This window comes from Ranitomeya variabilis, chromosome 2 (assembly GCF_051348905.1).
Source record: "Ranitomeya variabilis isolate aRanVar5 chromosome 2, aRanVar5.hap1, whole genome shotgun sequence".
In the NCBI taxonomy this organism is placed as follows: Eukaryota; Metazoa; Chordata; class Amphibia; order Anura; family Dendrobatidae; genus Ranitomeya; species Ranitomeya variabilis.
The window spans coordinates 596009971-596037611 of record NC_135233.1 but is presented as its reverse complement, the minus strand read 5'-3'; the positions used below and the strand labels follow the sequence as shown (position 1 = coordinate 596037611).

General features: G+C 47.9%; 1 protein-coding gene across 1 annotated transcript; it reads right to left on the bottom strand.

Annotated features, from left to right (window-relative positions):
- Positions 1-1320: 1320 nt before the first annotated feature.
- TCF25 (TCF25 ribosome quality control complex subunit) lies at positions 1321-25221 on the bottom strand. The gene is made up of 18 exons (XM_077288466.1): positions 25004-25221; positions 24641-24760; positions 24486-24560; positions 23303-23445; positions 22942-23007; positions 22290-22372; positions 22070-22200; positions 21874-21973; positions 21683-21776; positions 21264-21356; positions 19890-19995; positions 19646-19805; positions 19237-19324; positions 18413-18571; positions 10337-10427; positions 3826-3905; positions 3669-3741; positions 1321-1582 (listed from the first exon to the last, which is right to left on the bottom strand). The coding sequence occupies exons 1-18, from the start codon at positions 25181-25183 to the stop codon at positions 1412-1414; spliced, it is 2013 nt and encodes a 670-aa protein (XP_077144581.1). The 5' UTR covers positions 25184-25221; the 3' UTR covers positions 1321-1411.
- Positions 25222-27641: the final 2420 nt, after the last annotated feature.

Here is a 27641-nt window from a genome sequence, read left to right as displayed (position 1 = left end):
ATCGTAGCTTCAGCACCATGCAGAGTGGGTACCACACGCTCCGTGTGGTACCCACTCGCCATACGGGCGGCACACGTGTGCCGCACGTATGGCCTCCGTGAGTTCCCAGGCACACGGACACGGATAACTCCGGTACCGATTTATTCCGGTACCGGAATTATCTGGACGTGTGGGACAGCCCTTAGAAATTTCCAGTGTGACCAGGACCCACAGTCCAGTGAAGGCATAAAGTCAGAAATATTTCGAAAAATGTTGGATTTTTTTTTCCGCGTCGCACGTCATTCCCGAATCACTTGCCGCAAACTGCAAACAAAGTGAACAGATGTTTTTGGTCACGAGACTTGGCTGAGGATAGGATTAACCCCCTAGGATTAACCCCCAGCCATGGGTAATAATAGGTGAAAGGGTGTAAAAAGAACTGCAATCTCAAACTCTGCAGGGGTTGTGTAGAATATTTTACCATAGAGAAACATTGATCTGCATTGGAGCTGTAAGCACAAATCTGCCACTCCTCAACACAATCTTTAAAGTGGATTAATCATCTGATTTCACCATACTAACTGCATGTATTATTAAATAGATGAGACCTGGCGAAGCTGGATTACTTACGATGATAAGGTATACTTCTTTTTGGGGAAAAAAATGAACTTCCTAATCTTAAGGCTGTACTAAAACGTGGGGCCTGTCATGTCCATAAATTAGACATGCCTGGCTCTGTGCGTGCGAGCACAGGGGGGTGCCCGTTGTTGACATGCACTAGTCTGGTCCTTAAATCAAGATTACATTGGAAGTAGGTTCCCCTGGCACTGGAATATTTATTTAGGGTTCCGCTAGAGCAAGGATAAGCAGCCTTCAACATCCACAGGCTATTAGGGCATGTTGGGAGTTGTAGTTCCATATCAGCTGGAAGTGCTGATCCCTGCCCTAGAGCAATCCTTTTATGTCTTATTCTCCGTATTCGGACATTTGAGCGCTGTGGCATCACTACCCTGACCAGGGAGAAGAAGCAAGAACCCCTATTACCAGTCCCAGGTCCCGAGCAAGGTTGCAGTGTCAAGGCGGTTCATCGCTGGAACAAACCTCATTTCAAGTTTTCCGTGTGACTGGGTCTAATTCTTAAGACACTGCCATATGTCACATGAGATATATTAACAAACCAAGTATCTAGCCAAAACTTCCGGCTTTACACTTCATGAGATTTGCAGGATGTTCACATGTTCTCAATGCTGGACGACCATAAAAAAACGTGATTCCTACAGTAGAAATCTGATCCAGACATGGAACCACCATATGCACTATAACGTCACCACGAGACCAGCGCTGTGTAGTACGTCTCTATTTATTGCACGGTACAGTTTGTGTAAAAAGTGTGGCGATGACAAGGGGACTGCTTAGCGCGCTGCACCCAGCATCAGTCCCACTCTTCGTCTCCTTCTTCCCCATCGGGATTGTCATCCCGCGGAGGTTCCTGGAACTGAATATTGGCCAGCATGTCTCTCATCGCTGCCATCAGCCGATTCACACCTCGATTCAAGTCCCGGACGGCTCCGGCTTCATCACCCTCAGCGGCGGCTGCCTCGCCCTGCAGAAAAAAAGCCAGAAAAGGAGATTTTAATAGGATAAAAAAAAAAGCATCAGGTCAGCCATCTTCACTGATAATGCAACTGCTCCAGTACACAGACTCCAAGGAACAATAACTCACAGCACAAGGCATAAAATCCAGCAAAATTAAGTAGTAATGAAATTAAAATCAAAGTTTCTGCTTAAGTGCTTCAAGACATATGTAGATCCCAACCATAGCACCGCACCTATTAACATCTCCAAATGTGGAAATGGTAGTGAAATAAAGCCCATTATTTACAAGTATCTGAAGTGTGGAGGTATTTATGCCCTCAGCAAGAAAAATTAATGATATAATAGTATGTTATCCTCAGAAGTGAGAGCATTCAGGGACGATGTCTTCTTAAAGCAATCCCATGTACAACCTTCAGTCCCTCAACCCCAGGTGTATAACCTCCGACCCTTCGCCTCCAGATGTATAACCTCCGACCCTTCGCCCCCCAGGTGTATAACCTCCATCCCCCTCACACCCCAGTATATAATTTATGTCCCCTCGCCCCCAGTGTATAACTTCTGGTCCTTCGCCCCTCCAGTGTATAACTTCTGGTCCTTCGCCCCCCCAGTGTATAACTTCTGGTCCTTCGCCCCTCGCTAGCGTATAGGCTCCAGCGTCTTGCCCCCCAAGTGTGTAACCTCCGACCCCTCGCACCCCAGTGTAACACTTCTGGCCCCTCACCACCCATAGCGTATAACCCCCGACCCTTCACTCCTTGGTGTGTAACATCCGGCCCCCCGCCATGCCGTCTGACATTACTAACATGTGACAGACTGGCCAGTGGTGCGGAGCTCATTGATACCAGCACGGTCCTGTAATAGCAGCCACCAGGGTAACAAGTCTGTCCGTGACATTTCTTCCCTCCTAAATCTAATCCCAACACCTGTGAGTGATATTATTGAGGAGAGGAAGGAACCGCAGCAACTCAGCCATGAAGTGGAGATCCCATAACATTACAGAGCGGGGGGCCGAGTGCTGATGAGCAGAGAACAAAAAAGTCACCAACACTATGCTGACCCCATAACTACAGAGTCCAGACCTACTTTGGTATAACATCAGCACAAAAACTGCACCCCCACGAGGAGTTCCATAGCCGAGCAGCTGCATGCAGCCGTACATCACCAAGCACAATGCAGAGTATTGGATGGAGTGGTGTAAAGCCGCCACCACTGGACTCTGGTGGAGACATGTTCTGTGCAGTGATGGATCACACTTCTCTATCTGCATCTGATGGAGGACTCTGGGTTTGGTGAATGCCAGGAGAACGTTACCCCCTGACTGCATTGTGCCCGCTGTACAGTTTGGTGGAGGAGGATAATGCCCATGGGCTTGTTATCAGGCCGGCCTTGTCCAGTCAACTCCTTTTAGTCTATAATTTGCCGTAATGACCTGACGTCACTGACAATTACATATGTTATCTGCTCTCAGCCCGATCTAATCAGATCATTGCTCCGTCCTCTTGTAATGTGCAGCCCCCTCACTAGTCCTACTTCTACATGCGTCCATAATTCCTACCCCCTCCGCCCCCCCCCCGTACATCCGTCTCTGCTCCTGCAAACACCATCACATGAGAATATCTGTCATCCCTCTCCTGAAGTTAACTGTACAGGGATAAACAGCTGCAGCAGGGTAACAACGCTGACAAGATGACACTCTCACCCCAGGAAAAGTGATGATAAAATGAGGCATTGTGTGCGTTTTTGGCTGATTACAACAATAACATGGGTGTGTGACAGGAACACTGGCAGAACAGTTGTGAGAGATAAGAAAGAATTACAGGACAGAAAGCAGAGATTGTGTCCCGACGGTGCTGGAAAATCGCAAAATGTTCTGCTGCACTGGACACATGCAAGATATGATCGCGGTATCCCAGCACGTAACCGCTGAGGCCATAGATCGGCTGCAGAGGTCCTGTGCCGCTATAGCACATCATCACTGACAGTCAATATGGAGAATCGAGACCGTCAGAGCTTCAGTGCTGGAATGCAGAGGGGATCACAACAGCAAAAAACACCGAAAATGTGACATGGAGGAGTTATACGTTATCACCCACCTGCAAATTAAAATTTGGCAAAAGTGATCTAAAGAACAGAGATAAGGTCCCTTCATTCGATGGCCGGTGTGTCCTGAGAGGGGGAAGAAAAGCTTATTAGTGAGAAACAACCAAACAGGGGCATCATGGAGACCTCATAATACAAAGTGGCACCTACCTCTCCGGCCTTGTGTACGACACCACGGAGTCCAGAGGGGGTAATGGATCAAAGCTGAGCACCGGCTGCGAGGACACATCCTGAGGACATGAGAATCACGCCAATAAATGAGAAAATGATAGAACTATGGCACTTTATGTAGGATAAGCCTTAACGAGACTCCGTACTAAACTCAATTATTCACAGAAAAGGCCCATGATCTGTCCCCCTTTATTGTAACACAAGCACATTTAGAGCAGCAATTTCACACCATCAGCCATCCCCAATCAAAGTGGGACAGTGAATTAGTAGGGTCTATAAATGTCTGCAATGTGACTGGGTCCTGTAGAAAATAAAAAAATGCCTCATAAAGTTACAAACTATAAGAACAGTCGTTGTCCGATCAGAAGGTGGTGGTGGTGGTGACACAGGACTGTGGGACATCCTAAAGTAGTCCCAATGGGTGGGAAAAAAACAACGGAAGACCATGTGGACCACCTAGCAGATAGCAACATGCAGTACCCTACGCCCTAAACTGGCATCAGTAGAAGCCATAGAGCTAGCAGCGTTTGTACAGCTTGAGAAAAGGTGTGGACGAAAGCCTAAAACATGGAAGCCCAGAAGACCCAGACTGCCGTTGTGGAATAAGCTGTGACTCGAAAAGGCAGAGATTTGACCTTGGTCTTGTAAGCATCCACAATAGCAGACAAGATCTATTTGGAAATGGTCGTATTGGAGGCTGACAGACTCTTACATGGCTCACCAGGGATCATGAAAAGAGAATCAGAACGTCAAAAGGCTCTAACCAGATTCAGATGGTGGAGGAATACTCATGAGGATGAGATGGAGATGAGAAAAAGGATGATGTCCTCATTGATGAAGGCAGAGACAACCTTTAGTAGAAAGACTGGCCCAGGGCACAAGATCATCTTGTTCTGAGGAGAACAAGGAAGGGAGCCCGCAGGAAAAGGGCAGCAAGCTTAGGCACCCCCATATGTGGGTTTTGGCCACCGGACAGGCCAACTTCCATGAATGGAAATGGGTAGATGCTGTGGAGAGGATCAAGGGGACCTTTAGGAATGCAGACACAACAAGGTTAAAAATTTGGGGCTCCAACGTGCACTTTTAAGGAGCGGAGTAATTAGCCAACAAAGGTCTTAATCGGTTTGTGAAAAAGCTAGCGTGTGCTGAAAGATTATGGAGAGGACAGAAACCCGTTCTTTCAAGGAGGCGAGGCTTGCATCCAGACTAGCGTGAAGAAAGGAAGAATACTAGGAATGGTGAGAATCATGGGATGGAAATAGCAGATTGCAGCTTCTGAGTCAACAGAATGGCCACAATGTTAATAGCAGTCAGAATGACATTTGAGAACTCGGTACCTCGGCCTCAATAGCTACACCACTGACCATAGCAGAAGTGCAGTGAGATACAATACGGGACCTGGCCATGGAGCATCTGCAACTAGTTTGATAAGGTCAGAGTACCATGCTCGGCAAGGCCAGTTCACCGCTATGAGGATCACCGGAGCATCCTATACCTTGATCTGTTTGAGAACACAGTGAAGCAGAGGAAAATAAGGGAAGATATAGAGCAGAGGGAACTCTGCACATGGACCAACCAGAGTTTCATCTGCAAGACCCTCAGGACCTGGCATCGAATGTTGAGAACTAGTGTTTGAGAGAGGAGATGATGATGTTCACATCCAGGGTGCTCCAGTGAAGGCATAATTGGCTGAAGACATCTACTCCCCCAGATTCGGAGTTTCTCAGCTCAGAAAGTCTGTGGTCCAGCTTCACACACCAAGAATGTAAATCGCGGAGAGAGCTGCAACATGGAGCTTCATTAGAGAATAATCCTAGCAGTTTCCCTCATGAGGAAGGGCTTCTGATGGCTCAGGTGGGCCACTGCAGTTAACTTGTTGCTCTGTAGTCGAAGCAGGCGGTTCTTGAGGAGGAGGGACCAGTGAAAGACAGAAGTTGGCTCTCAGTTCCAGTAGTTCTCAATTCCTCAGTTGTCTTGGTTGAACACTGCTCCACAGCCACTAGACTCATGCTGGTTGTCACCACTTGCCATTGGACGAGAGACAATCTGCCTTAACCCCTTCATGACCCAGCCTATTTTGACCTTAATGACCAGGCCGTTTTTTGCAATTCTGACCAGTGTCCCTTTATGAGGTAATAACTCAGGAATGCTTCAACGGATCCTAGCGATTCTGAGATTGTTTTTTCGTGACATATTGGGCTTCATGTTAGTGGTAAATTTAGGTCGATAATTTCTGAGTTTATTTGTGAAAAAAAAACAGAAATTTGGCGAACATTTTGAAAATTTCGCAATTTTCACATTTTGAATTTTTATTCTGTTAAACCAGAGAGTTATGTGACACAAAATAGTTAATAAATACCATTTCCCACATGTCTACTTTACATGAGCACAATTTTGGAAACAAAATTTTTTTTTTGCTAGGAAGTTATAAGGGTTAAAATTTGACCAGTGATTTCTCATTTTTACAACATTTACAAAACCTTTTTCTTAGGGACCACCTCACATTTGAAGTCAGTTTCAGGGTTCTATATGGCTGAAAATACCCAAAAGTGACACCATTCTAAAAACTGCACCCCTCAAGGTGCTCAAAACCACATTCAAGAAGTTTATGAACCCTTCAGGTGTTTCACAACAGCAGAAGCAACATGGAATAAAGAATGAACATTTAACTTTTTAGTCACAAAAATGATCTTTTAGCAACAATTTTTTTATTTTCCCTAAGCCTAATCCCAACTCTAGCCATAACCCTAATCACAACCCTAACCCCAACACACCCCTAACCACAACCCTAACCCTAATCCCAACCCTAACCCTAACCACAACTTTAACCCCAACACACCCCTAACCACAAGCCTATTCTTAACCCTATTTCCAACCCTAGCCTTAATTCCAACCCTAACTCTAATTCCAACCCTAAGGCTATGTGCCCACGTTGCGGATTCGTGTGAGATTTTTCCGCACCATTTTTGAAAAATCCGCAGGTAAAAGGCACTGCGTTTTACCTGCGGATTTACCGCGGATTACCAGTGTTTTTTATGCAGATTTCACCTGCGGATTCCTATTGAGGAACAGGTGTAAAACGCTGTGAAATCCGCACAAAGAATTGACATGCTGCGGAAAATACAACGCAGCATTTCCGCGCGGGATTTTCCGCACCATGGGCACAGCGGATTTGGTTTTCCATAGGTTTACATGGCACTGTAAACCTGATGGAACACTGCTACGAATCCGCAGCGGCCAATCCGCTGCGGATCCGCAGCCAAATCCGCACCGTGTGCACATAGCCTAATTCTAACGCTAATCCTATTTCTAACCCTACCCCTAACCCTACCCCTAGTGGAAAAAAAATATATTTTCTTTATTTTATTATTGTCCCTACCTATGGGGGTGATAAAGGGGGGGGGGTCATTTACCAGTCGGCAGACTCGGCGGGCGCACTACGCATTTTGGAAGATGGCGGCGCCCAGGGAGAAGACGGACGGACTCGGGGAGGATCGGTAAGTATGAGGGGGTGGTGGGGAAGTGTTTCGGAGCACGGGGGGGGGGGGGGGGAGAAATCGGAGAACGGGGGGAGCGGACAGGAGGACGGGGGAGCGGACAGGCGGAAGGAGGCGAGTACGGGACAGAACGGATGACTGGGGAGGAGATCGGTGGCGGTGGGGGCAGATCTGGATTTCCAGCCATGGTCGATCATATTGCAGCATCGGCCATGGCTGGATTGCAATATTTCACCATTTTCATAGGTGAAATATTGCAAATTGCTCTGATTGGCTGTTGCACTTTCAACAGCCAATCAGAGCGATAGTAGCCACGTGGGGGCAAAGCCACCCCCCCTGGGCTAAAGTACAACTCCCCCTGTCTCTGCAGATCGGGTGAAATTGGCGTTAACCCTTACACCCGATCTGCAGGGACGCGATCCCTCCATGACGCATACGCTGCGTCACAGGTCGGATTGGCACCGACTTTCATGACGCAGCGTATGCGTCATAGGTCGGGAAGGGGTTAAAGAAGATCGGGGCACCCACCAAAGGTGGTCTCTGTGGAGTGTAGCAGGAAGACAGAAACAGTAAGGAGTCTAATGATTTGTTTTAGAGAGATAAAATAGAATGTTGAAGCAGCAGTGTGTGAAACTGGGCAAAGTGCACGCCTCTAAAATCAAGACCATCCTGCTCAGAACCCTCATGGAATAAAACAGATGAAGCATGAGGTTTCCATCTGCACCCACCCAGGTGTTGAAGGTCATTCTAGACATTCCAGGTGATAGGATGGCATCAAATATTACTTTGTCTGTTGATGATTAACTGAAGAACACCAAGGAAGCCAAGGTGCTTTGAAGACTGCACCGATTCTCCTCCATGGATGGAGCCTTCACCAACAGATTATCCACATAGGGAAAGAAGGATGGCCTGGGTGGAATAAAGAGGAGAGACACCCCACAGGGGATAGACCCTAACCAGAGGAAGATTATGCTCATCCTTCTGATGCTTTCGGTGGCCTCTCACTATTGTGGGGACATTGACACTCTGCTTTGGCAGTATCCTCAGGGTTTTGGCGACAGGCGTAGAATGGCGTTCACAAGGAGGTACACTACAGTGGAGTGCAGCGTGTCCTCTCTGGGATGCTGACATTAGGTGGAAGACATCCACACCACCTAGGAAAATACCTGATACAGGATGCGTCTTCCTAATCTGCGGACACTAGGCTAAAACTGAGCTGCCAGACTGGAAATAGACCCCAGGTGGAGGCAATATTTTTTTTTTTTGTTCACCTAGTGTCAAGCCTCCTAGTATCAGGGCGTATATTCAGGTTCTTGTGCCCCACAATACAATTAGCAAGAAAAATAAATATATTATGCTACAAACTAAGAATGTTTTGAAATCTGGAAGTGTTAAATAGTTTTTTTTAATGTGTAAACAGGAGAGAAATCTAAATTCCAAGAATATTTGGTGACCGCCCTCTGCCTTCATCAGTTCTTCTAGTTACACTTGCACAGCAAGAGGTTGTTCCAAATACCTTGGAGAACTGACCACAGATCTTCTGTGGATGTGGCTGGTGCAAATCCTTTTGACTCCTCATGTGATCCCAGACAAACTGAGAGATCAGACATCTGTTAGGGCCATATTTCATAGTTTTATTTATTTTACGCGCTTATATACTGCCATATTTTCCGCAGCGCACTTTACAGACATAATCACCATTGTCTCTATTGGGGCTCACATCCTAAATTCACCATCACTATGTCTTTGAAGAATCACTTCCAGGATTCCTTGGTCTTTTTTATGCTTATGCTGAAGTTCTTAATGACATTGGTATGTTTGGCGTTGTTGTCCTGCTGCAGAATAAACTTGGAAGCAGACGTCTCCCTGATGGTTGTGCATGATTGATAAGTGCACCCCCCAAACTTGCAAGGACCCTCCACCATGTTTCACTGCTGTCTGTATACCTTCATTATTGTGCTGCTCTCCAAGCCTTTGGATTACACCTGAATATTTCACATTTTGCTGTCACCTGCTGCCAATGTTCTGCATCCCAGTTCTTATGTTTTTTTGCAGAGTTGAGCTGCTTGGCCTTCTTTCCATGTCGAAGGTCTGATTTTCTTTCATGAAGACCATTTCAGACCAAACTTCTCGCTACAGTAGATGGATATACCTAGATTCCAATAGTTGCAGCCATTTCTTGCTGATGGCAATGCTGGACATCTTCTGATTTTGAAGGGAAGTAATCATGGTATGTCTTACCTGCTGCACTAATTTTCCTTAGCCGACCACTACATGTACATGCCTTAATGTTGACCGTTTCTTGGTGCTTCTTCAAAAGAGCTTGAACAGCCCATCCTGAAACTCCAGTCTGCTTTAAAATCTTTGCCTGAGAGACACCTTGCTGATGCAGTGTAACTACCTTGTGTCCTGTTGCTGTGCTCAGTCTTACCATAGTTTATGACCTGTGACTTGAAAATAATTGCTGTTGTTTTGAAGGCAAAGGGCAATCAAACCAAATATTTTTTTTAATGAAAGTATATGAAAAAAACAAACAAAAACAAAACTTATGGAAACAGCATCGTAACTGCAAAATTGCCAATTGTGCCCACTTTTTCCTCTAAAAAAAAAAAAAAAAAAAAAAAAAAAATCAATAAAAATTTGTAAAAGTATGTAACGACAACTTTTCCAGCAAAGCCCCTTTTAACTAGACACCAAGGGCATCTTTCTTTATGGCATTAAGAGTGCTGGCTTGGAAAAAAAAAATAAAAAAAAAATAAAAAAAAAAAATCAGTGAATTCTAGTTTCTTAGCATTCTCTAAGCTCCCGAAAACAGGCTTTGTTTGCAATGACATCTCACTGTACCAAAAAACTCTTGATATTTTGTGATATTATGAACATTATTATCTTAGAGAATGAAATTTGTGAAAAAGGAGAAGAGGTGAGGGCAGTAAAAATGACAAAATCCGCCCTTGTCTTCCATTTGATCACACAATGAGCGGTGGGACACTCACCAGAGGCAGTGCAAAGTTTGCTCCCTTGATCTCAGACAGGATGACATGACGATGGATGTTCCTGGGGGCGCTCTGATAACGAGTCTTTCTCCTGGCGATGGAATAAGAAAAAGAAAAAAGTGCAACAATCACAAGTCATTCTAAATCCCGCAGGCGCAGGACGACTCTGCTATTTATATCTGGAGAGAACGCTTTCATCTCATCAATGGCCTCTTGTTCCCAGATGTTTAGTGTTATGATCCCAATGGCAGGGGACCTCAAAGATTACAGCAAGGTCTGCAAAACATAAATACCAGCTCATAGGGAAGTGGTAACTAGGCTGACCATATACCTGATCCTAGCGCAAACACTAACAGCAGCCGGGGAACGTGTCTACGTTGGTCCTAGACGTCTCGCGCCAGCCGGAGAACTAACTACCCCTATCAGGGAAAATAAGACCTCTCTTGCCTCCAGAGAAAAGACCCCAAAGTAATACAAGCCCCCAACAAATAATAACGGTGAGGTAAGAAGAAAAGACAAACGTAAGAATGAACTAGATTTAGCAAAGAGAGGCCCACTGACTAATAGCAGAATATAGTAAGAAGACTTATATGGTCAGCAAAAACCCTGCAAAATATCCACGCTGAATATCCAAGAACCCCCAAACCGACTGACGGTGTGGGGGGAGAATATCAGCCCCCCTAGAGCTTCCAGCAATAACAGGAATCACATATTGTACAAGCTGGACAAAAAATATGAACAATGCAAATGATCAAGAGTACGAAAGCAGAACTTAGCTTATCTTGCAAAGAACCAGGACCTGAAGACAGGAGCAAACAGAAGTGAACTGATTACAACGATGCCAGGCACTGGACTGAGAATCCAGGAAGTTTAAATAGCAACACCCCAGGCCTAACGAAGCAGGTGAGCACCAACCTGGTAAAAGACAATCCAAGTGCCAAATCACTAGTGACCACAAGAGGGAGCCAAAAAGTATAGTTCACAACAGTTTAGCCTCCTCGCAGCCTGACTCCTCAACAGCAAAAAAGGAGATTTTTGTGTACTCACCGTAAAATCTCTTTCTCTTAGCCTCTAATTGGGGGACAGAGGACCATGGGTGTTATGCTGCTGTCCACTAGGAGGCGACACTATGCATAATCTGAAAAAGATTAACTGTGGCTCCTCCTGTGCAGTATACACCCCTGGACGGCATCAGCCTTCTCCAGCTTTGTGCAAAAGCAGTAGGAGGAACGTAACATGAATAACATAATTATGCCTGTAAGAAGGCAACTATGTAACATGAATAACATAATTATGCCTGCAAGAAGGCAACTATGTATGAGCTCAAGAAAACAATATGAGAACTCAACAGTTACAACGGCCCGGAAAAGGCAACAGGGTGGGAGCTGTGTCCCCCAATTAGAGGCTAAGAGAAAGAGATTTTACGGTGAGTACACAAAAATCTCCTTTACTCTGTCGCCTCATTGGGGGACACAGGACCATGGGACGTCCTAAAGCAGTCCCTGGGTGGGAAGCAATGGACGAATATTGTGTAGACAGGCCCCTACACTTGGGGCACCGCCGCCTGCAGAACACATCTACCTAGGCTCGAGTCCGCTGAGGACTGAGTATGAATCCTGTAGTGTTTAGTAAACGTGTGTAAGCTAGTCCAAGTGGCCGCCTTACACACTTGTTGTGCCGAAGCCTGGTGCCGAATGGCCCAGGAGGCCCCTACCGCCCGTGTAGAGTGTGCCGTAATACCGGCTGGAAGAGGAGAATTCTTAAGGCGGTAGGCCTCTTGTATGGTGGATTTGATCCACCTGGCAAGGGTAGCTTTGGAAGCTGGCAGACCCTTGTGGCCGCCTTCCGGAAGGAGGAAAAGAGAATCAGACCTCCGGAAGGACGCAGTCCTAGACACGTATATACGCAATGCCCTGACAAGGTCAAGCGTATGCAGAGCCTTCTCCGCTCTATGAACCGGAACCGGACAAAGGGATGGTAGTGAAATTTCCTCATTGAGGTGGAAGTCGGACACAACCTTCGGAAGGAAGGATGGGACCGTACGAAGAACTACCTTGTCCTGGTGAAAAGCCAGGAAGGGCCGTCTGCAGGAGAGTGCTGTCAGTTCAGACACCCTGCATAGCGAGGTGATTGCCACCAGGAAAACCACCTTCTGGGAAAGAAGGCGGAGCGGGACCTCCTTAAGGGGTTCGAAGGGTGGTTCCTGCAATGCTGTCAGGACCAGGTTGAGGTCCCACGTTTCTAGTGGTAGTCTGTAGGGGGGAACCAATCGGGAAACCCCCTGAAGGAAAGTCCTTACTTGCGGCTTGGTAGCAATGCGCCTTTGAAAAAGCACTGAGAGGGCTGACACCTGGCTCTTAAGCGAGCCCAATGACAGCCTGGCCTCCAGACCCGATTGGAGAAAACCAAGTACTTTGGGTAGGGAATAAGGGAGTGGGATCTGGCCACGAGATTCGCACCAGGTAAAGAAAGCTTTCCAGGTACGGTAATAAATCTTGGCAGAGGCTGGTTTCCGTGCTCTGATCATGGTTCCAATGACGTCCGTCGAGAGCCCTGCCTGGGTTAGAACCCAGGTCTCAAGGGCCACGCCGTCAAATTGAGAGCCCCTGAGTTCTGGTGGTAGAACGGGCCTTGTGATAGAAGATCGTGGCGGTCGGGGAGACGCCAGGGGGCGTCTGCTGTGAGTTGTACGATATCGGCGTACCATGTGCGTCTGGGCCAGTCCGGTGCAATTAGGATGGTTGGAACTCCCTCTTGTTTGATCTTCCTCACCACTCTGGATATCAGGGGGAGAGGTGGAAAAATATACAGAAGCTGGAACTGGGTCCAGTCCTGAACCAGAGCATCTGCTCCGAGCGACCGCGGATCGTGTGTTCTGGCCATGAAGTTGGAGACCTTGGCATTGAAGTGGGATGCCATTAGGTCCACATCCGAGGTCCCCCAGCGGAGACAGATCTGTTGAAAAATTTCGGGATGGAGAGACTACTCTCCCGAGTCTATTCCTTGTCGGCTGAGGAAGTCTGCTTCCCAGTTGTCCACACCTGGAATGTGGACCGCCGAAAGAACCGACCCTGTGTCCTCCGCCCAGCGGAGGATGTGTGACACTTCTTGCATCGCCTGGGTACTGCGGGTCCCCCCTTGGTGATTCACATATGCCACAGCCGTGGCATTGTCCGACTGTATTCTGATGTGAGAGGCTGCCAGTAAGTGATGGAAGGCCCTCAATGCCTGAAGGATGGCACGAATTTCCGGGATGTTGATGGGCATGGTCGCTTCCACTGGGGACCACTTGCCCTGTGGTATAGGTGCACCGCACCCCAACCCGTCAGGCTCGCGTCAGTGGTCAGAACCTTCCATTGACCTGTGAGAAAGGATTTCCCCTTTGCTAGCGAGGTTGGCTTGAGCCACCAGTGCACGGACCTCCTGGCTGACGACGTTAGCTGGAACTCCCTGTCGAGAGAAAAGGGATTCCTGTCCCAGGATTGAGAATGGCTAGTTGGAGAGGTCTGAGGTGAAACTGGGCAAATGGGACAGCTTCTATTGCTGCTGCCATCTTGCCGAGGACTCTCATGGCAAACCAGAGAGATCGAGGGGGTTTGCGGAGGAGGGTGCGAACTGCTAGTCGGAGAGCCAGTGCCTTGTCCTTGGGAAGGAGCACTAGACCCCTGGAGGTGTTGAATAACATTCCCAGGAAGGTCAGGGACTGACTCGGGGTTGGTGATGACTTTGTAGGTTGATTAACCAGCCCATGCGACTGAGAGTATCGGTTGTGATTGAGACGCTGAGCTCGCAGTCCTTGAAGGTGGGAGCCTTGATGAGTAGATCGTCCAGGTATGGAACGACTACTATGCCTCTGGAGTGCAGGACGTCCATGGTGGCTGCCATGACCTTGGTGAACACTCTGGGAACCGTGGCGAGTCCGAAAGGGAGAGCCACAAATTGGTAGTGGTCCTGGCCTATTGCGAACCTGAGAAACCTCTGATAGGCAGGTGCAATGGGTATATGCAGGTATGCGTCTTGTATGTCTATGGAGGCGAGATATTCTCCCTTCTCCATGGACGCAATGATGGACCGAAGGGACTCCATGCGGAAATGACGGACCCGTACATATTTGTTGAGCTGTTTTAGGTCTAGTATGGGCCGTACGCTGCCTCCTTTCTTGGGAACTACGAACAGATTGGAGTAGAACCCTCGGAAGCGGTCGGTCGTGGGTACCGGTACTATGGCTCCTGCTTGAAAAAGAGAGGAGACCGCTTGGTGGTAGGCACGAGCTTGGCTGGCGGTTTTGGGGGGACAGGGAGGAAGAATCGGTCCGGTGGGTTGGAGGTGAAGTCTATTTTGTATCCGGAAGACACTAGTTCCATGACCCACCTGTCTTCTGTAATAGGCAGCCAGACTTGATGAAAGAGCAAAAGTCGGCCGCCTACTGGTGTGGTGTCTTCCGGAGTCCGTGAGTCATGATGAGGAGAAAGTCTGAGATTTTCCTCCTCTGGGCTTAGGCTGGCCTGCTTTTGGCTGCCAGGTCTTGTCCGACCTTTGCGTCGATCGTGAGTTGTCCCTGCGTGGGGAACGGTTACGATTTTGTGCTGGACGCGAGACGGACCAGCCGGAGGAATTCCGAAAGGATCGGAATCGAGTTTGGTTACGCTTCTTGTAAGTGCGTTTAGGTTTCAGTTGGGGAAGAGAAGTACTCTTACCCCCGGTGGCGCTGGATATCATAGTGTCCAACTGTTCACCGAAAAGTCTCCCACTGAGGTAGGGGAGGTGCGTGAGGGACTTCTTTGAGGCTGCGTCCGCTTTCCATTCCCGCAGCCAGAGGATATGCCGAATCGTGATGGCGTTTGATGCTATCCCCGCTACTCCCCTTGCTGAATCCAGAGCTGCATGGAGCATGTAGTCTGCTACAACTGCTATTTGAACCGCTTGGTCCGACAGCTCAGGAGCGGATGCTTGGAGAGCTTGTAAATTCTTTGCCCAGGCCAGAATGGCCTTGGCAGCCCAAACTGAGGTGAACGCGAGAGCCAGGGATGCCCCTGCTGCCTCGAAAATTGAACGAGCCATGCGTTCTACCTGCCGGTCTGCTGCGTCCCTGAGGGTTGAGCTATCTGGCAGTGAAAGGAGGGTCTGTGCTGCTAGCCTAGAGACTGGGGGGTCCACTTCAGGTGGATCTGTCCATTCCTTGGTGTCCTTCTGTGGGAAGGGGTACCTCGCCTTCAGATATTTGCGATTAGCAAATTTTTTCTCAGGCTGTGAGAGCTGCTTTTTAAGGATAGCCTTAAACTCTGGGTGGTTAGAGAAAACCTTAGGCGGCTTCAGAGGTCCTTCAAAGGAAATCTTATGTTCTGGGGCCTCTGGTGGCGGATCAGAAATGTCCAGCACCCGATGGATGGATGAAATTATGTCCTCAACTAGCGCTGTATTGCTAGGAGGGATTGGGATCAGGGACCCCTCCGTTTCTCTGAGTCAGAGTCGCAGAGGCCTTCCGAATCCTGTGTATCACTGAGGCGTCCCCTGCTGAGGGAGCCGGGGAGAAGGCCTTCTCTGGTCGGGGATTGCGGAGATCTGCATTGTCTGTCCCTGGAATGGGACGGTCTGGATGACCTGGAGCTACGGTGTCTCTCCCTAGAGGGGGATGACCGTGTGCTATGGGATGACGCAGATGGACTTGATCTATGGATCCGCTTGCGTCCTGACCTTGACGTGGATGTGCCAGGGTCATCTTGTTCCTGAGTCAAGCTCTCCCTTTGCTGGGTAACGGTCATAGCCGGGGCATGACCCTGCAGAGCCTGAAGCAATGTGGAGGTTAGGTTATCTATAGACTGGGTCATAGATTGCGATATCTGAGTAGCCCATTCCGGCTTGGCATTAGACACCGAGGCATTGGCAGGGGCTTCTTGGGGCTCTGACACATTAGTTTGTATACAGTTCTGACAATGCGGGTAGGTGCTACTACTGGGGAGAGCGGTCCTGCAGGCTGTGCAGAATGCATAATAGCAGTTCTGCCTGGTTCTCTTGGACCTTGAGCCCGGCATAGTGCACAGAGTGCAGAAGTGCTGCCAGCAGAGGACCTTACAGGGGTAGAGAAACCTATAGGGGAGCCTTATAGGTAATATGGATTCACAGCTGAGTAAAAAACCCAGCTGTGATCTTAACCCACCCAGTGTGCCCCTAGGTCCAGCGCCTAAGATCCACAGTCCTGTGCTTTTCGGAGACTGGCTGCCTGGTCCTGCAGACCGGGAGATGCAGGGTTAATCTGCAGCCGAAAATGGCTGCTGAGACAGAGAGGAAAGGAGGAGAAGGGGGCGGAGAGCTGGAAAAAGGCGGCAAGGCTGTGTAAAAACGCGCCCTTTCTGTCTCGATCCACCCCCTTTATGACACTGTAGAGTGTCATATTTGTCATCCGGGGGGCGGGCCGGGGGACGGAGAGGAGGCGGCAGCTTCAGCTAGGCCGAAGCCGGGGCCTAAATTAGATGCCTGAGGCCCAGAAGGGCTCCAGGCCGGCGCGAAAATCCGGGAGGGGGTCGGATCTGAATCGGACCCCTCCGGATTTAAAGGCAGGATGGCGGTGGGGCTATAAGCGGAAGGGGGAGCCCGGTAGGGGTCTCCCTGAGGCAGTATAGAGCTGGTGCTGCCGCAGAGACAGGGGCGCAGGGAGCCCTGTGTCTGTATTTGCCATGCCTGCCTGCACTCCCCTCGGCCCCAACAGGAGCCTGCAGCTGGGCTGGGGTCCCTGGATGCAGGCGCAGTGTGCTGGCCCATTGCTGGGAGCTGTAGAATGCTGCCTGTACAGGCCCTACCTGAGGTGTCTCAACCTAATACCCCCAGAGGGGGATAGGGAGGGTGCTGTTGTCACCTTCAGGGGCCTTTATCCTCGCCTCGACCTCAACCCAGAAACCAAAAGGAATTGGGGAAGGAGCAACATGGGGAATAGCCATCTCTACTTCAACTGGGCACCCAATAATAGGGGGCCGAGGAAGGAGCCATGCCGGGAGTCTCACAGGAGACCCTCTTTTCTTCATCTGTAATCCCGTTGGAAAAAGCGGAGTAAAAATCTTTAGGTGTGCCTCCTATGCGACACTAAGCAAACAATGGAGAAGGCTGATGCCGTCCAGGGGTGTATACTGCACAGGAGGAGCCACAGTTAATCTTTTTCAGATTATGCATAGTGTCGCCTCCTAGTGGACAGCAGCATAACACCCATGGTCCTGTGTCCCCCAATGATGCGACAGAGTACTGGGATATTCTGCGCCATAACTTCCTAAATAACTTGGGCTTTGCTATAGAAGTGCATTCGCAGAGTTAGATATGGGGGGAAATATCATTTAGCTGTTTCATAGCCGACACTTACTGCCAAAAGATAATGCAGAATCCCGGAATATACCTGGCAGAGATCCAGGGCTGCGGGCTCACCAATATGCCGGAGCTACAACCGGCCAAACTAACATCTTACCTAGCCGATCCTCTGATTTTCATACAGTAGCGCCCCCTTCTGCCCGAAGAACTCATTTATATTAACACCAGATCAACTTTGCTTCCAGAATAGATCATAAAACCTTCAGAAGATCTTGAATGTTGGCTTTTCTGAGAGTTTAAAGAATATGGACCCTTTCTTAAAGAGGTTCTCCAGAACTATATACACTTTTAATTGTGGGTCTACGAACCAACATGCTATCTGCTATTGTCCCCGATGCCGATCTCTGCCAGCATTATAGTGGCTTCCGCTGACGTCACGTCGACAGAGTAGCAGCTTCTTTACCGCTCTGTTGACATCATAACTACTGGCAGACGGCTCCCTGCTGCCTAACTGCGGAGAGCCAGCTGTCAATCAGTATGACGTCAGCAGTCACACCCATCAACAAAGCAAAAATATTCCTTAGTGGTAAAATCCCAGCCGGTCCAGCAACACTGATGATCTGGTCCTCTGTGTCGGTCTTTTACCTTCCTGGAGTGATGATGCGTCGTACATCCATGTGACCATTGTCTTCAGAAGTGATACACGTGATTGACGTCATTGCTTCAGGAAAATAAACAAAAAAGGTACAAAAAGAATTTTAAAAAAAGTTCCCATGTTCTCACCTGAGCTCACACTCCTTCACGACTGGGTCATTACTGTCAACTTTGTGCAAAATTTCTCGGACGTTCTGCTCCAACCAGCACATGACCGCAGGATCCTTCCAGAGGCCTTGACATCTTCCAATGTACAGAGAGGTTAACTGAGATAACGCAGGAGGCTGGCTGCAAAGTCGAATGTATAAAAAGAATTATAAAAAAAACAGCACCCCTCCGCTCCATGGGTTGTGTCTGGTATTGCAGCTTTACTCCATTTGGGTCAGCAGAAAATCTATTTTCCGTTTTCCCTTCGCTTGTGTCGCCATTTTCCAAGACCCCTAACGTTTTCAATTTTTGGTCAACGGGGCTTAGTTTTTGCGCCCTGAGCTGACGTTTGTTAATGATACCGTTTTGTGTTGGATACATGGTTTTGACTCATTGTATTTTTTCGCAGATTTTGCGGGGTCAAATTTGGTTTTTCGATTGTTCAATAGCGCAATCAGAAAACAATCGGAATAATTGATTTTATTTTGATAGACTGGACTGTTAGTCATACAATGGGGAATAAAAGTGGCCGATAGATTGACACGGGCGTGTAGATTGACGCGCTCCACTGCCGGAGAGCAGTAAATGCCGCTGTCAAAGATTGACAGCGTCATTTAATAGGTTATCAGCCATTAGAGGCAGATGATGGCTGATTATCACAGCCATCATCTGCCGGGAAAGATGGTGACACTGTAATATCCACAAAGTCTTGGTTTAGAGCGGTGACAGCGTTTGCAAACGTATAAGCACTGATACAGGGGGGCATCTGATAGGAGCACTGACAACGGGGAATGTACTTTACCCACCTTATTTGGGCCACAGCTCCGAAAAACAGATGTGAAGAGACATTAGTATCGGGCTGAATACCGCAGGCATCAAGAAGTGGAATGAGAACTGCAGCAAAAAAAGGGAAAAAAAAAAAAAACACAGCGACCTTCAGTAAATATAGCAAGGGAAAACAATAATTCTGGAGACAATCAGCAAGACAATATTACACAATGAAAGAACTAGAGACAAACAGTAAACAACTTGCTGATTGTTTCTAGATCATAAATAGGATGTTTTTTTATCCATACTGCAAAAAAAAAAAAAGGATTAAATCTGGATCTTTTGCAAAGCTATACAAAGTCAAAAACAAATATGAAAAAAGGACAAACCAAAAACCGTAGCCGCGTGTATAAAAAGAGGAATATTCCTCATGGACGGGACACTTACTCCCCGGGAACATGATGAGTGACTGCTGCAGGAGGAGCGATGCTCGGTTGTACTTGTTCAGCTGCTCCTGCTCCGACACCTCTTCCTGCTGACCGTACAGAAAGAGAGCCAAAGGGACAGAAAGAGCAAAGTTGGGAAGCTGGGATAAATTCCGATGAGCCTGAAAAAAATAAAAGGATTGTCATACCAAAAACGATAAAGAAATGTAAAGAGCAGCTGATTTACAGACGCCGCACGTACTCACCTCCCACTCCTCAAACATCCGGACAAGATACAGGAACTCCCGTGCACGCAGAGCCAGGTAATCGATCAGCAGCAGCATGCACAGCGGGTCATTCTCAGGATCAAAACTGCAAAATATCACGGCAGCCATTTAGTCACATTGTTCAGTCTAGTAATAAGTTACTTTGTCAGCATCCTGTGGAAAGCGTGCCTGGCCTCTGGTATTACCGCTTTCATCTTCCAGAACGTGCACTACCGGTCTAATATGTCCAGGAACTATCTTCATCCTCCTACACTCTACCTGGCCATTCAAGCTTTTATATCGGACAATTCCTCAGTGGCATTTTACCAGCACAGTAAGTGCTGGAACTTTCCTTTCCCCTCATTTCCCAGCAAGCATTGCTCCAGCCTTTGGCCAATTGTTTACCAGCCCTGAACTTAATGCCTGTGTGAGTTTAAGAGATAGAACAGTAAAAGCAGAGGCAAAGACTGTCCCCACTTAGTGTAGAGGCTAGCCCAGCCTCCACGTCTACAAAACAAATCTCTGCCCCCACTTCCTGGACAGATAAAGGCCCACCCTCTCACTTCCTGCAGAGAAAGGCACGCCCTCCCACTTCCTGCACAGAGGAAGGCCCACCCTGCCACTTCCTGTACAGATACAAAGGCCCGCCCTCCCACTTCCTGGACAGATACAAAGGCCCGCCCTCCCACTTTCTGTACAGATACAAAGGCCCGCCCTCCCACTTCCTGGACAGATACAAAGGCCCACCCTCCCACTTCCTGGACAGATACAAAGGCCCACCCTCCCACTTCCTGTACAGATACAAAGGCCCGCCCTCCCACTTTCTGTACAGATACAAAGGCCCGCCCTCCCACTTTCTGTACAGATACAAAGGCCCGCCCTCCCACTTTCTGTACAGATACAAAGGCCCGCCCTCCCACTTTCTGTACAGATACAAAGGCCCGCCCTCCCACTTTCTGTACAGATACAAAGGCCCGTCCTCCCACTTCATGCACAGATACAAAGGCCCACCCTCCCACTTCCTGGACAGATACAAAGGCTCGTCCTCCCACTTCATGCACAGATACAAAGGCCCACCCTCCCACTTCCTGGACAGATACAAAGGCCCACCCTCCCACTTCCTGGACAGATACAAAGGCCCACCCTCCCACTTCCTGTAATCACATCATAGAGATGGAATACACATAACGGCAAGTTACACAGAAGGGTGACACCTAGTGGCCGGTATTATAAAGTGATTTTTTGGGGAAGGACAACACTATTTATTATTAAAGTGATTTAAAGTTGTCTATCACATTATGTATCATATGAGATCAAGTCGCCCAAGCCTCCTGCACCCCGTGACAGCGGATGACGCTACCTTTGCTTACTTACCTGAGGATTAGTTTGCAGAACTCCAGTGCCGTCCGGAGGCAGCCTCGCTTCTCCAAGAACATCATGTGCTTGAAAAGAGCCAAGAAAAACCCTCTATGGACAAAGGGTACAAAAACAAATATCACAAGTTTTACCTCATTGTTACAACAAGTTCCTTGTTGCAAAAAAGTGTGGCAGAAATGGCTGAGGGCAGCGCTCTTATTTCTGGAAGTCCCATGGAAAATGAATGGAGTGTCGGTGAGCACGTCTGACCATTGCTACACTCTTAAAGGGCACTCCAGAGCCATGGGCTTGTGATCAGAGGGGGTCCCAGAGGTGGGAGCAGCAGTGATTACCCAATTATCTTGCTATTTTGGCCCAACCCCTTTAAAAAGAACAATCTGTCCACCTGAAAGAATACTGTAGCAACGGTGTCAGACCTGTTTTCTGATTGGACGTAATCCAGCCTGCAAGTCCCACTGCTCAGACTAAAAACCGGATGGAAGGCACACTCCAAACTGTAGAGCGCTCGCTCTGCGAAAAAAGAAAAAACAATATTAAAGACCCTAAGGATCCACCGTCATATTATTACCAACCTATACAATGAAAATCTGCAAGACTGGACTATTACCAATTAAATCCCGCGCCATTTCCTGGTCCTCCTGTAGCCGGCACACATCGCTGAGCTGTAGCAAGGAGTCTATGTGATAGGGATTCATCTGGAGGAGCAGCTACAGAAGAGAATGGACACACCGATAAAGTGCCATTAAGACCAAATTTATGCCCTAAAAGGAATCTGGACGGGAAGGGTTAACCGCATAGCTTACCACAATGTTATTGGGATCCATTGACTCCACCGCATCCAGAAACTTGAACTGAACCTGCTGATAATCTCTCTGGTGCCCGAAGGCGAAATACTGGACCCCTCGCTTGGTCTCTAGAAGGCTCATAGTAATCCCTAAGAAAGACGTCATATAAACTAAGAGTGAGCAGCGTGACCCGAGACAGGCGGCACTGGCACGGTCACTTACCTGGAGCAGAACTCACCTGTTTTACTGAATCTCGGCCATGTGTTCTTAGCCGACGTCAACCACGTGCTCCGGTGATGCAGCCGTTGTCTCTGACGCGGTCTGTGATGTGAAAGGCGATATACTAGGGTTCATTTAAAGTAATGGTCGCGAGTGTCCCTCTGAGTAATACAGACTGGATGTGTGGTCTGTCTGTCTTCCCTATCTCTTGTGTTAGCACAGCTTCATTTCTGGAGTGATTTCTTCTACAGCTCACGAGGAATCTAATGTTGAGGAGTATGTGAGCACGTACAGTTTTCTCTTGGTTTAACATACGGTCTGTGTAATCCCTCCCTATAAACTGCTTTGTATGTGCTTTTCTTTCCAGCTTATAGCCTTTGTAATCTGCCCTCTCGGAAGACTTGGATGCTTTCCTCCCTGTCTCCAATGCTAAGGGCTCATTTACATGTCAGGATTTTTATACGTACAAGAAAAACTGTCCAAGTTTAATCAGTAATTTCCGTCCAATTTTTCTCATACATTAAAAAAAAAAAAAAAAAAGTTTCTACACCTTCTCCTATGTAACAATCCGTGAAAAATCAGACCGTACTCCATGGTACACAGATGACGTCTGAGTACTGTCTGGTTCTTTTCAGGGACCCATAGACTTGCCCTGTCTTGTCACAACCCACCTCTGATCGCCCAGAACTGCTCGAGATCCAAAAAATTTCTTGAGCTCGGTCTCGGGGTTCAGGTTCCTACAAAGAGAAACACATCATGTTACGATATTGGGACAGATATGGACCCTAATGTGACCTGACACACAGCGGAGGAAGCCATAGAAGTGGATGAGGCTCGTCATTTCAACAGGACTTGCTGTCCATAGACTGATCAAGGTGTGGTCCAGGGGTTGGACTGTGACCAATCCCACATCGGTGGAACATTAAGGTGATATCCCGGAGAGCCCCAGACAGACAGTTGGGTTATAATCCCCATAGGTAGACCATTTCCCTTGATGAAGACCCCTATAACAGGAGAGCTGTCTGTCGGTACCTGTGCTCCACGTATAGCAGAGGACGGCTGTCTGCGTTACTCCCGTTCTGAATCTGGTGTGTAATTCCATTACCGTTTTCTATCTTCTCTAAAATACTGTTAATGTCCCCGATCTCATCGCCGCCCTCCGCAGCGCCATCCGGCTGTACGTGGTCGGGGAAAAAAAAAAAAAATATGAAAGTAAGTCATTTTCTGCACAATAACAATATACAAATAAATCACAGCACATAGTATAATGTAGAGATGGACCCGGCCAATAGGTCGAAGTGATCAGGAAGGGACCTCACCATTTATTACTAGGGCATATGGATATACGAAGGGAGCCAGAACATATACCCGCCTTGTGACAGCAGCCCCCGCATTGGTGATGTAGTATATGGAGAAAAGCACTGGGCCATCTCCACAGTACCAGCACCAGATTTAAGATATTCCATTGATGAACGCATAGGGTACGAGATTTTGGAGTTTTGTGTGTGATTTTTTTGCCCCGTTGTCCATAAGAGCATTTGTGAGGTCAGACCCTGATGTTGTGGAGAGGCCGGGCTCACAGGCTCAGTTGTCGTTCATCCCTAGGGTGTTGGATAAGGTTGAGGTCCGGGCTTTGTGCGGCCGGTCATGTTCTTCCACCACACTCCCCCATCCATGTTTTTATGGGGAACAGAAAATGGTTTTCCCCAAAGCTAAAAGCTACAATTGTCCGCAATGTCTTGTGCTAAAGCATTAACATTTCCCTTTATTACAACTAAGGGCCCAATGCCGACCCCTGATAACAGCCCATAGTTATCCCTCCACCATCAGTACAGGGGGCACAATGCAGTCAGTGGGTAACGTCTCCTGGAATCGCCAAACCCTGACTCCTCCAACAGAGATGTGTGATCCATCACTGCGCAGAACATGTCTCCTCCAGAATCCAGTGGTGGCAGCTTTACACCACTCCATCCGACACTCGGCATTGTGCTTGGTGATGTACGGCTACATGCAGCTGCTCGGCCACAATGCTCCTGGTGGGGGCGCAGTGTTTGTGCTGATGTTATACCAGTTATAGGGTCAGCTATAGGGCTGGATGATAACCTGAAGTGAGTGTGAGTAATGTAATTCCATGCCCGCCATGTGAGCCGTTCCTTCCCCCAGTGATCAATACTACATATAATACAGTCTCAATTATCCGGAGAGGCCGTCGTACCTGACCATCAGCGGCTGCAGACTTCTTTGCTTTCCTTTTCTTTTTCTTCTTCTTTGTTTTATTACTGGAACCATTCTGAAAAGAGAATTAAGCAGAAATGTAAAAAGTTGTGAAGGACATGACTGGGAACACAGAGCATTACTGGGGGTCCGCACCTGAGCTGCCGCTGTCTCACTGGGGTCATTGTCAGGCTTTTCTTCTCCATTAGGATCATCTTCATCTGTAAGTCTGGACTGAGCCGGGTCACTCCGGGGGTCTTCATCTGCGTCTGTGATCTGTTGAAAATAAGTTATACACCGACACTATATAGATAATACAAAATCGGATGATTGCAGGTCCCTTTAAGTAACTTAATAACTATTAGTTATGGCTCTAGGGGGAAAGAAAAATGAAAGCACAATAATGAAAAATGGCCATGGTGGGAAGAGGTTAATAAGGGCAATGACAGCCTGACTCTACACAGCATTACTCCTGACAGCCGCAGTTCCTCGGCCCCGCCACCAGATGGCAGTACACACCAGCTGGAATGGATTACTCAGGCCCCGTTCTTCCAACAGTTTGCGGTGGTTCCCCTTGTTTTTCCGGTTCCGTGGCTCGGGCTGTAGAGGTTCCTCTTCCTCCTCTATCTCATCAGGGCCACCAGGTTCCTCTTGCCCCCTCTGATCCCCTCGCAACCTCCTCAAGGCCCGACGGGACATGGCTCCGCCTCACATCCGAGGGGCGGCGAGCACGTAAAATTCAAGAACGAGCACGGAAGAGTTTGATACTGCGCATGTGCCAGATTTTTTTTTACATGTCATACACACTCTGTCCACTAGGTGGGGATAGTGATTCATGTGTAAATTCCTTATCATGCTGCCACCTAGTGGTTGAATTGCAAATTTACGAGCAACTTTTTCTGGGCATCGAAATAACTTTTTTAAGTGTAGAAAAACGACTTTGATTATTATTTATTGCCTGGAATATGGTCTATAAAATTAACATAGCAGTGCTTAAACATAGAGAAGGCTACAGGTAGGTACATAATGCATCACAATAAGGGGGTCTTCTGATTTATTTATTAAACTGATTTAAATCAGAAACCGATCCAAAGCCTGATGAGAAGATTCAAGGAGGATTCTCTGTGCAGTCTAAATTGTACATCTAGATCACTGTGTCAGAGCATCTCCCGAATGGCAGGTCTTGTGGGGTGACCCCAGTGTGCAATGGTCCAAGGAAGGGGAACTGGTGACCCGGCCATAGTGTCATCGGCCCAGGGCTCATTGATGTGTGCCGCTACTGAAGGTTCGCCAGGTCCGATGTCCAAGGAAGAGATGGAAGCAGGAAGCACAATGGGAAGAAGACAGTCCGGCGGATGCAGAGTGATGGGAATAAGGTGCACTAAATTCATTAAAGGGAACCTGATATGTGCTGCAGATAAGGAGCAAAAAGGACCGGTGACTAGTCAAAAAAAATGGCTCCCTGGCAAGTTCTCTCTGCCTGCTCCCCTGGAGTGACTGGTCTCTATTTGTGTGCTTGAATAAGGAAAGACCAGTAAATCATTCGCACCGGGCAGAGGGAAGCTGCAGAGGACCAGTCTGTCCGACTAGTCTCCCTGGTGGCTTTGGTGTTTCAGAGATGCCCGATACATACGGCCTATGGATCTGCCAGCATGTATTTGCTATCAGGTTCCCTTTAAGAGGCGCACGGCCTGTTTGCAGTTAAGCATATCATCTTTTGACCCAAAATTGCCATCCCAGTCAAGGACTAGAGTAACATTTTTGGCGGACACTCTTGATGGATTTGATGGGCGGGTGTTTTCTGATGTAAACACTTTGATGAGTCAGCCCCCTTTGTGTCCCAGTGTCATATGTTGACAAAGTACAGACCATTCATAGCAGCGGTGTTCCCTAATGTTAGAGGCCTCCTTCAGCAGGATAGCCTGCGCCACACAGCAAAACTGATCAACAATGGAGGAACGTGACATAGAGTTCAACGTGATGCGTCTCCACACTCCCAGATCTTAGTCTGATCACCCGTGGGATGAGCTGGAAGGATAAGTGCCATCCATGGAGACTGCACCGAGCCGTGCACTGGACGGAAAGTGGTTTCTATCTGTTGGCCGATCTCGGTGGAGTTCATGAGCTTTTCGTTCACGGACACGATTATGACAAACACAAATGAAAACAAAGTAAGGGAACACAAATTATGCTTTTAAAATGGTGCAAAAAAGGAATTGGACCCATAATGTGTGTTCAAACCAGAAGATCCTGGATGGGGGAGAGAAGTGGGACAGAGATATCACATAGCCGTAATATGGTTTACCCGCACTCCCTTGATGGCGTTGGCACTAAATCTGCGGCTTTTACATTGGTCCCTAATAGCAGCACATGAATAAAGCCGAACAAGGCCCTTTTATAGGCTCAGTCCAAGTGCACGGATACAGGCACACGTCCCCCCCTATGGTTAGTGCTGTCTTACAGTCCTATATTACGGGTGTATTGTACACTAGCTGCTATATGGGAGAATACCTCCATAACATGACCTCTGATTGAGCAAGCCACAAGCTTTCAGTCTCCACATAAGTCCTCATTCAGACATCCATGTTCCCCCCCATGTAATCTCTGCAATACATCCATTAAAAACTGATACTATTGTCCCCTCATGCGCACCAAGACCACCGTAGACCCCCACATCAACGCATCAGTCTCTACAGACTAAAGAAGAACTCGACACTGACAATGTAGAAAAAGAAATCCCAATCTTTACTGCAGTGCGACATTTTATGACGAGTGCGATCAGGGAGATGCAATTACCTTAGATACATGTACATTATATATATATTTACACAATCATTCAGTCTTTACATTTTTTTTTTTAATTTTCTTACAAAAATAGGATTTGAACCACCTGAGGACAGCTCGAGAACTGGCGAAACGTCGCCCTGCAACAGTTAATCAGCTCGGCCAGTCCTAAAGAGGTTAAATCTCAGCCGGCGCACCTGTACTTCTCCATATTAAGGTCCTGTGTAGCGATACAGCCTCCTGTATATAACCATAGGGAGTCCGGGAAGCGGATTAGGCCGGTGGCTGCGTAAGCTCCACATTAAAAGGCAATTCAGGACGATAGGATGGCACATGCAATAGGGACAAGGCAGAGGATACGGGGAGGTTTACA

Bases quoted from the DNA above. Each gene is read 5' to 3' on its own strand.
- TCF25 (XM_077288466.1), bottom strand. From the start codon at position 25,183: ATGTCCCGTCGGGCCTTGAGGAGGTTGCGAGGGGATCAGAGGGGGCAA. The intron at 19,996-21,263 runs GTAAGTAAGCAA...GATATTTTGCAG, and splicing joins TTCTGCAAACTAATCCTCAG to TTTTGATCCTGAGAATGACC. The intron at 18,572-19,236 runs GTGGGTAAAGTA...TCGACTTTGCAG, and splicing joins GGAGCTGTGGCCCAAATAAG to CCAGCCTCCTGCGTTATCTC.